This window comes from Gouania willdenowi, chromosome 6 (assembly GCF_900634775.1).
Source record: "Gouania willdenowi chromosome 6, fGouWil2.1, whole genome shotgun sequence".
In the NCBI taxonomy this organism is placed as follows: domain Eukaryota; kingdom Metazoa; phylum Chordata; class Actinopteri; order Blenniiformes; family Gobiesocidae; genus Gouania; species Gouania willdenowi.
Window position 1 is genome coordinate 535,572 of NC_041049.1, and position 10,617 is coordinate 546,188.

Here is a 10,617-nt window from a genome sequence, read left to right on the forward strand (position 1 = left end):
TTTTTTTTTTAGCAGTTAATACAATTTGTCTTTATTTTAGACGTTAAAGTTTTTATTTTTTTATTTTAGCAGATAAAGTTTTTATTTATTTATTCATTTGACATGTTTTAGCAGTTAATAAAGTTTGTTTTTATATAATTTTGTAGCCGTTAAGGAAGCCAAACCCCCCCACTCCCCCTGCTACGGCTGCACCTCCTGCTCTGGCCACCAGGAGGCGCCACTCATCGCCCATCTCTCCCTCCCTCCGCCTAGTACCGAGGCTCCTTCTCCCGCTGCGGTAAAGCTCGCTCCCTCCGTCGGTGCCACCGTCGTCCGCAGTCATGCCGGAGTTCCTGGAGGACCCGTCCGTTCTGACCAAGGAGCAGCTGAAGAACGAGCTGCTGGCCCACAGCGTGCCGCTGCCCACCGGGAACCCACCGAAGGACGTCTTTGTGCGGCTGTACCTGAAGAGTCTGACGGCGCTGAACGGGCAGCGTGTCCCGGACTCTGTGGACGTTTTCTCCAGCGACGAAGAGCTTCCTCCGGTTGTGGTGACCGGGAGGACCCGCTCCTCCGGCAGGGTGAGTTCCTCTGGTTCCTCTGGTTCCGTTCCGTGAAGCTTTTTACGGTTCGGTCCGGTTAAAGTTTTCTGCATTTGATACACCGAAATCTGCCACTGCGTTTGACCGCAGGGGGCGCTGTTTCACCATTTAATATTTAAAATAGTAATAATAATGAGACTATTAATGATCATATTATTTAATAACAACAGTATTTATTATTCAGCCAAAGTGCAGCATCAAATACAGAGCTATCAACGAGTTCTACAAAGAGTAAAAGACATGAGTTAAATATGGTCTAAGTTTATAAACACTAAAGTATTTTTATTTAAGTTTCTCACGTGCACCATTCATTAGGTTTAGTCATACACTTTATTAACATATAAAGACAAATGTGTCCTCGTTTAATTACTGATGAAATAATTAAATATGAATCAATGTTTCTTCCTTTAAAACAAAAAGCTGCATTAAAAAAAATATAACGTATTCTTCGTGAGACAATTAGAAAAATATTAAGCAAGAACAAATCAAATCATGACTAAAAGAACTAAAAACAGACTAAATGGAGAATAGTATAAATGTAGTATTAATTTTAAAGTGTGCACGGTCAGCACTGGTTAGATTAATTTTATAATCCTAAAGTTTCATAAAGTGGTAATGTTTAACGCACACTTTCACTTCCTGCAGAGTGTTTTTCCCGCTTAGTTGTAACATGTCATCACCACACACACACACACACAGTGTGTTAACATGTGTTACAAACAGGACAGGCCGCACCCTGTGCACACACGCGCACCCTTTGTGTGTATGTGTGCGGGTGTGTGCGTGTGAGGTTCAAACAGTGAATCCATCCCATAATAAGCAGTAAATATTCACCTTTGGTTCAGAGACGATAATCAGAGCAGTTTCATTTTCTCTGGGAACGTTAAAGATTTTTTTTTTTTTGGAACATGAAGATCTACAGTGTGAACATAACACACACTGTTTTTAATTAATTAATTTATAATTTATTTATTAATAATTTATTTTTCAAAACCTTTTCTGTTTTACACTAAAATGTGCAGGTACGTCTTCACAGAAATATTATCACTGTTTGTTGAAGGAACCAATATATTATTTACTAGATTATTTCACTATAATGATGTCACTATTAATAAAGACCATATTTATTGTTTACATAAATCACTATTAGAGATACTTACATGTTTACATTGGTATGTTGACACTTATTTACAGAAATGTTTCACTGTTCATAGGACACTTTTTATATTTATTGTCTTTCAGAGATAGAAAATAAAAACTGTATTTTTTCACTTAATCTTTTTTCTTGTTATGTCATAGATTATCGTAGATTGATTTCTGACCAATATATTGATAATCACAGTATCGTCATATCGTGAGATAATCATTTTCATGAGCTTTGTATCGCGTATCGTATCGTGAGGTACCCAGAGGTTCCCAACCCTAATAATAATAATAAGAGCCTTAAAAGTTATTAGTATAATGAAAAACGGGGATGGACAGAGGCATGAACATGTGACAGAGCTCTACACTAACTTTTTTCAAGATATACATGTTGATGAATAATAGACTTAACTAACGTACTGTAGTTGAAGTAAAGATTGACACTGACTCGAGATATATTTGCAAAATGTTTTAATGTTTTAGTGTCAATATTTAGTTTTCAATCAGTGGCTGAAATAACAGGTCAATTATTTTATATAATTTTAAAAGAAAACATAACAATTTAAAAAAATAATAATAACATTAAATCATAACAACAGGTTACAATTATTCTGTTTTTTTATTTTACATAAATGCTGTACATGAATGAAGTTAACAGTAACATAACCAACTTATCATCTGCTTTGTTTCACCCCATGAATTAAATTGAGAGGGTCCAGCTCTGATAGTGGGGTCTCCTAACCCTCTTCCCCTGGTCAGGGGTCTGTAACCTTTACTCTACAAGGAACCATTGAACCTCATCTCACCTGGATTAAAGTCCTCCTGGAGCCATAAATACCTTCTCTATGAAGACAATACAGTGGATTACATTATATACAGTTATAATTATAGAGAATAATGTTTGATTTAATTTATATTGATCATGTAAATGGAAACTTAAAAACAGTTTAAAATAAAATAAATTAACATCAATAAATAAAACATTATCTTTATCTTCAAATTCTTACACATCTCAGTTTATATGAACACAATGTTTATAAAGTAGATTTTTATAGTTAATGTATATGAAAGTCTACAAAAAGTAACATGACTATAATACCACATGATTAATTAATTAATTAAATTAAATTAAATTAATTAATTACCAGGGATTTAAAACTTAAGGTTAGTCACAGGTGGAGGAAAGTTGATGGTCTGTAGATGTTGTAGGAAAGTGCTGAGTCATTGTACAACGGGATTTATTTTAGGTTAATAAATTATTATATCATGATTTTATTTGTCATTAATCATTAATAGCCTCTGTAAAAATTTTTAAAGCTATAGGGAGCCATTGTATAAGAGTCAAAGGACCACATTAGGCCCCAGAGCCACAGGTTGCAGACCCCTGCTCTGGGAGAACCACAGCTGAACATCTGTCCTGGTATCATAGTCCATCAGTTCTGGTCCCTCCATGATGGTTCTGATGAGGTCCTCCTCTTTGGTGTGGAATCATCTAGTGTACGCTCTCTGCCCCACATGCACTCCCTCACTATGCCTGGTGAGCTCAGCACGCTCTCCCACCCCACGTCACACCCCCCATGCACTCTGTTGCTCCGCGTGCCTGGACGCCTGTCCCCAGTGTGTGTTTGTCCCAGTGTCAGTGAACGCAGCACGAACGGTGACTCAGCAGTGTGTTTGGTGACTCAGCAGTGTGTGTTTGGGGACATGGCGGCATGTGTAGCATCCATGTCAGACCCTGATTCACAGGAGGAAGAGGAAGTTTCCTCCTTTTGGTTTTTCACTGGCACTCACACAGATGTGACCAGATGAAATTTTTACTCACTCACACTGAAAAAAATAGTCGCATATTCGACCAATTTACTCACAGTCTGGAGCCCTGTGCAGACATTAACAAATGGTAAATGGACTTGAATTATATAGCGCTTTATCACCACACTGAAGCAGTCTCAAAGCGCTTTACATATCAGCTCATTAACATTAACATTTACATTAACATTAACACAGACTTATTAAACACAGTCCTCAGTAAACAGAACAGGCTTCATAGGACAGGTGATACTATAGACCTATAGACGTAGTAAATACTGCTGTAATATCACCAGTTTAACAGTTGTTAGAGTTACTGTCTTTACCAGGGAGATCATATTTATTCATGATTATTGTTTTACTGAGTTCAAAATAAAGATGAAAACAGTTCTAAGGTGGTTTTCCATTTTACAGCCAACAATAAAAGGTTTGTTGTGTGTTTTTAGTGATAGACGTGATACATCACGTTCTCCTCTGTCCAATCAGAGCCTTCCCAACCCCCAGACCTAAAGAGGAATTAAATAAAGCCAAATAAACCACTTTTCCATGTAAACCTCAATTCAGAATTACTATTACCATGTCAACATGTAACAGGATACTTTAATTTGGAACAAATAATTCTGAATGAAAAAACATCATGTAACCATGGCCACTGTTGTAGATGTGTGTGTGTTAAACAGTCAGTGTTTTCTCAGTGGGCGGGGCCTCAGATGAGGAGGAATGTGTGCTGCAGCCTGAGGGCGGGAAAGAAACTGAGTGGCATGCTTTAGGAATGTTTATCATTACACACACACACACACACACACACACACACACACTAACACATACACACACACACCTCTGTTACAGATGTTTGATGTGGTACCAATAGTAGAGGAAATAATTAGCTCACAGTTAAGTTATGTGTGTGTGTGTGTGTGTGTCATGATGATGAAACAGGTGTGTGTGTGTGCGTGTGTGTGCGCGTGTGTGTGTGTGTGTAATTTCCTGCAGGCCTCATGTTTTCTCCCTAAGGCTGAAGCTGAAGTTTGAGGAAATGAAGGCCAACGTGTTTGTGTCTCAGAACGCCTCACATTGGTGGGCGGGGCCTAGTTTGGACCTGTAACAAACGCCCAGTTTGTGACTACATGTTATCCTGTGTGTGTGTGTGTGTGTGTGTGTGTGTGTGTGTGTGTGTGTGTGTGTGTGTGTGTGTGTGTGTGTGTGTGTGTGTGTGTGTGTGTGTGTGTGTGTGTGTGTGTGTGTGTGTGTGTGTGTGTGTGTGTGTGTGTGCGCGTGTGCGTGTGTGTGTGTTTAATGTTTTATTGAAATGTGAAAGAGTTTATCTGGTGGTGTATTAGCTGAACTGGTCATCAGTTTATCTGGTGACATGTCACAGCTGAATCTTCTCCATCACACGCTGTGGAGGTTTAGTGCTAAACATGAGGGTGATTAATATTAAACAAGGTTTCATTAATAATGTGGTTCAGTGGGATGTTTCCTGTTAAACAGGAAACTGAGGGTTAGCAATGTGGCTAACAGATATGCTACCATGTCAGGAAGTTAAAAGTTGTGAACAGCAAAGAAGAGGAAACAGGTAAACTCAGACATGGAATTAGAGACATTTTGAAATAGAACATCAGTGTGTACAAGAACCTACCAATGAGAGGGTGAGGGGGCGGGGCCAAGGGGATGGAGGTACAGGTGGGAACTGAAACTGACCACCTGCTGTGACCTGAATGAGTGATGAAGATGTGATAATGATGATGAAGGTGTGATGGTCATGTGTTCACAGAAGTCCATCAGGAAGGCGGAGCCTCTGTTGGAGCAGCTGGATGTGACGATGCTGACTGATGAGAGTCTGAGGGCGGAGCTAATGAAGCTGGGGGTGGACATTGGACCAGTGGTGGGTAAGTCAAATACACAGGCTCCTCCCCCTGAGGATTGTTATGGTCTACCTTCAGTCTCCATCTTTAAAAGCTAAAGACCAAGTCCAGAACCTTGGTGTTCTGATGGACTCAGATCTGATCAAATCCATAACCAACATGATCTCTGACTATGACTGAGAGGGAGATTTATCATCATGTTGTTTAATGATTTAATGTTCTTATTGATTTTTCAACTGTTAAATATTTCTGTCTTTTGAGTCATGTGAAGCACATGGAATCACCAGAAGGTTGTTCCAGAAACAGGTTGTGATCAAACTCTGAGTATCTCATTCCTAAACGTGAGTTATGTTCTTCTGAACTAATCGCGGGCATTTTTCAGTGACTACATAGTCTCCGACGGTGCGTTCTGTGTGAACATCTTTAGAACTTTATAAACACCTGATTATTTCACCATCAGGGTGAATAAATCACTCTCTTCCAGGTGGTTGCCATGGTAGCTCGAGTAATCTTTGCTCTATTGATGATGGCTTTTTATCGCGCGCGTGCACATCAGTAACCCAAGGTTTACATAATCAGGGTTGATTGATCCACTTTATACCGGCTGTAATGAATCAGATACCCAGAGTTTATGAATAAACTCAGTTTGTTGAACCTCCTTTCTGGAACACCCCCCTGGTGTATGAAATGTTCTATACAAATACACAGTGTGTATGTATGAATGTGTTCTCTCAGCGTCCACACGTAAACTGTACGAGAAGAAGCTTCAGAAGCTTCTAGTGAATGGACCTCCAGAGGTCGGTCTACAGGACGTTCAGATCAGTGTGAACGGCAGCGCTGACACTGAGCTGTACAGTGACCAGGAGGATGGTGAGCTAACGCTAATGCTAATGCTTATCACTGCAACGCTTTCTAAAGTCCTCCTCCTGTCCAATCAGAGCCAGGACCCAAGCCTGTGGTCCAATCAGAGCCAGAGCCAGAACCTGAGGTGGTGCTGGTCCAGAGAGCAGTGAGGAGTAGAGGGAAAACTCCTGTTAGCACACACCAGACGGTGAGAGAGTGTGTGTGTGTGTGTGTGTGTGTGTGTGTGTGTGTGTGTATGTGTGTATGTGTATGTGTATGTGTATGTGTATGTGTATGTGTATGTGTGTGTGTGTGTGTGTGTGTGTGTGTGTGTGTGTGTGTGTGTGTGTGTGTGTGTGTGTGTGTGTGTGTGTGTGTGTGTGTGTGTGTGTGTGTGTGTTCTCGCTCTCATCTCTTTCATTCAGTGTTTGCTTTGCTTCACTGCAGAGGAAATCCATCCTATTCACAGTTAGAGAGACTGCTGACACACACACACACACACACGCACACGGTCTAACAGACGATGGGACCTTGTGTGTGTGTGTGTGAGCACTCACTGTTTCCTGTCATTGTGTGTTGTCAGAGTCGTGGTGTTGTGTAGTTGTTGTGTTCTATAGTTGTGTTGCCTCTGCTTTGATAACTCACCTAAAAATGGATCATTCCATGACTTTGTTTTACAAACCTGGCAACCACGTGTGATCACATGATCTGTGGACGACAGAGACACATGGATTAAAGCCTGAGGCTGTCGCATGTTTACACAACAATAACAACATCAATAATAAGAACATAAAAATCTAATAAAATGAAAGAAAATGTGGAGGAAAGCTACAGAAACCTAAACAAAGAGTTAAATCAGAGATTGTAAATGTAAACGTTACATCAGTCAAACACAACTGATCCACATGGTTTGATTTAAGAAGGAAATCCTTCAAAAAGTTCCTCAAGATGACAGAAAACTGCACAGATTTAGTTTATTATTAAAAATATATTAATGTTTGTGCAGCAGCTGCTGTTCATTACTGTGTGCGTGTGTGCGTGTGTGCGTGTGCGTGTGTGTGCGCAGGTCCAGTCTAGGCACATGATGAAGATTAGCTTCACAAACAGGGTTTCCTCTTTCTATTCAACACACACATTATACACACTCTCCTACACACACACACACACACGTCTCTAACGTGGAATCATCATAAAACGGTTCCTCGTGCTTCAAAGCCACATTCCTCACATTCCTGTGAGGGTCTCAGGTTCTCACACAGACTGTAGAAACCATACAGCTGCTCAGAGGAAACCACACATACCTCCCATCACCAACATGCCTTTCATTCCTTAGAACTCAGATAGATCTATGCTATATATGTCTATAGTGTGGTGTTGTTGGGGGTGTGTGTGTGTGTAAACTTTTACAGTACCTACTGTTTCAAGTGATTTTCCCCTGAAAAACAAAAAAGAATTAATTAAAGATAATTAATAATTAAAGAGTCGTAGGGTCCTAAGGAGCAGCTGGGGTCGGTAACCCATGTGAATCAAATATGAGACTATTTGAATGTTGTATGAGAGTAATAGCGGTTTTTCTATTATGGCGTGCAAAATGGCGGCAGTCGAAAACACCCAGTATGAAAGTGAAAACCAGTTAAAAATTACTTTGATGCGAATCCATTGAAAAATAGCCAAGATACAGCATTTAGAATATGATGGCGAGGGATTTTCCAGTGACATTATAGGCCCCTCCCACTGATCACAGCCTGTTTTTCTTCATCAGCGACCTTCTCTCATCTTATGAGATTCATCCAACTCTAGTTTAAAGTCAACACGACTTATCGTATTTCTGCTAAAGCCACTAAAAGCGGTGCAAGGAATTGGTCACTTTCCTCGTCCACTGGAATGTCATGTGACCAAACAGGCTGCACACACAGACCCCTCCCACCCATAAACCTGTGTGTGTGGTTCCTAGAGGTGGGCGGAGCTATCTGGTCACATGACGCCCCCTGCTGGTTCAGTGAGTTTTTGTATTTTTCAGGTGGAGAAAATCGCAGCGTCTGAGCCGACCCTGAGGGAGGAGCAGAGAGACGTCATCAAGGAGTTCATCAACGATCCAATCACTCCCACTGGGCTCAGGTGAGGACCCGCCCACGGGCCAATCAGATGTTAGGGGGTGGTGCCCCCTCTGGCCACGCCCCTGCATTGGTTTACAGCCTCATTCAATACACTTCACACGTCTCCACAGACCAAAGGATATGTTTTTTTATGCTGCAGCGCCACCTGCAGACGTCCAATCAGAGGAGCTGCTGGTCGTCCGGTCCCGCCCACTGAGCTGTGGGACGACGTCCTGATTCCTCCTAAAACCAGTAGAACCAGCAGCTCATCCCAGTCAGAGAGCCTCACCATGCACCGGGTCAGCAGCCCCCCGCTCTATGCCACACCCCCAGTGGCTCCACATCCTGTTGCACAGCATGGCCGTCCTCGGTGGCTGAAGCTGCTGCTGCTGGTTCTGTTGCTGGGCTTCCTGTTCCTGGTTTACCAGAACATGGAGAGTAACTCCATCGGCCCCTTCCAGTCAGAGACCCCCCCTAGTCTGTGACCTTTGACCTTCTGTTTCCTCTCTCTGTGAAGCCTTAAAGCCATGCGGCGCCCCCTGCTGTTCATCCTCAGACGGACTCTTTATTGTGCGTGCGTGCGCGTGCGTGTCATTCTCTGATCTCTGTGAAGCTTCTTTTATAATCTGATCTTAAACTCTAATATTTTTCTAAGGTCACTCTGTGTCCTATGATGTATTTCAATATAAACTGAATAAACTGTTGTTCTCATCCTGCCTCACAGTGTTTGTAAACATCCACAAACATTCACATGTTCATAATGAAACATGTTGAACTAAAGCTTGAGACGTACAAACAATTTAAAGTTTGAATTGTGTTTATTTTCATATAAATGTTTATCTCAAATGCTCAATGAAGCTGAAACATTGTTTTATTTTTCTGTCTTTTTTTAATCTGCTCTAACGTTGGTAATAGCAGGACAATTTTCTCTGTTTTCAATAGCATCACTTACCCTTTCCCTCCCACCTCTGATACCTGTAACTCCGTTCATTGATAAAGTAAATATCGTCCACCAGCACTCATCACCCATGACCCCCTCCCCTCCTTCAGCCCATGAAACCCTTCAGTCTCTGCTTTGCTTCCCTTCATATCACCCATCATGCTCTCCTCCCTGCCCACTGGAACGGTCCCCACTCATCACCCCCATTCTGAAAAAACCTGGTTCAGACCCCAATGACTTCAATAACCTCCGTCCCATTTCTCCACCTTCCCTTCATTTCAAAACTTTAAAAGAATCGTCACCTCTTAGCTCCATTCCCACCTCACCCAAAACAGCGTCTATGAAAAACTCCAATCCGGTTTCCGTCCCCCTCCCCCCCAAAAAAAAAATCACCAATGACCTCATGGTAGCAGACCCCAGTTTAATCTCCATCCTCATCCTCCTTATTAGACTCTCCTCACACCCCCCTCCACTGGTTCCACCCCTACCTCTCAGGCTGCACTCAGTTCATCCAACTCAAAACCTTCACTTCCCAGCCCTCCCCCATCACTTCTGGTGTTCCCCAGGGCTCCGTCCTGGGCCCCCTTTTCTTTATCATCTATCTCCTTCTATTCTGCAATATCTTCAGGAAATTTGGCATTAATTTTTACTGCTTCGCCGATGACACCCAGCTTTATCTGTCCAGTAAACCTACCCCCCCCATACCACCACCACCCTTTCAGAAATTAAAAACTGGTTCACCTCCAACTTCCTCAAACTTAATTCCAATAAAACAACTCCTCATTGGCACTAAATCCATCCTTTCCAAAGCTAACCCTTTCTCCACTGTGTCCCCCTCCCCTCAGGTCAAGAGTCTGGGCGTCATCCTCGACAGCTCCCCATCCTTTCACTCCCACATCAATAACATAACCCGGTCTGCATCAGCCCACTCTCTGTAAACTTTCATCCCTAATTTCACCTCCATTGTTTTTCTTTGTATTATTCTGTTTTTACTGTAACGTGGCCTGAAAGCTGCTTTTAAATAAAATGAATTATTAATATCTGCTTACCTGGTTCATTATCATTTAAAATTGAAAGATCCCAATAATGTTTATTCATCTCGTGTCTAACAATCCTTCATAAAAAATAAATAAAACCAATGCTACTATTTGTCCAGCAGAGGTCGTTGCTTAACTAGTCCATTCAGTAAGTGTGAGGATAACATCCAATATTTAGCAATGGAGGATGTTTTAAACTGATCAACTGTTGAAAGAGTTGAAACTAACATTTTGCTGATTTGTTTCAAAGGCAAAAAATAATAATTTGAGCCCATTTTTGCCCTTTTCTACAACTTCAAACTCACC

General features: G+C 41.5%; 1 protein-coding gene across 1 annotated transcript; it reads left to right on the forward strand.

The window, feature by feature from the left end:
• The first annotated feature begins 223 nt into the window (after positions 1 to 223).
• tmpoa (thymopoietin a) lies at positions 224 to 9,045 on the forward strand. Its single transcript, XM_028450977.1, has 6 exons — positions 224 to 560; positions 5,305 to 5,419; positions 6,131 to 6,265; positions 6,334 to 6,446; positions 8,259 to 8,356; positions 8,495 to 9,045. Exons 1-6 carry the CDS (start codon positions 321 to 323, stop codon positions 8,817 to 8,819), a joined length of 1,026 nt encoding a protein of 341 aa, XP_028306778.1. The 5' UTR covers positions 224 to 320; the 3' UTR covers positions 8,820 to 9,045.
• Positions 9,046 to 10,617: the final 1,572 nt, after the last annotated feature.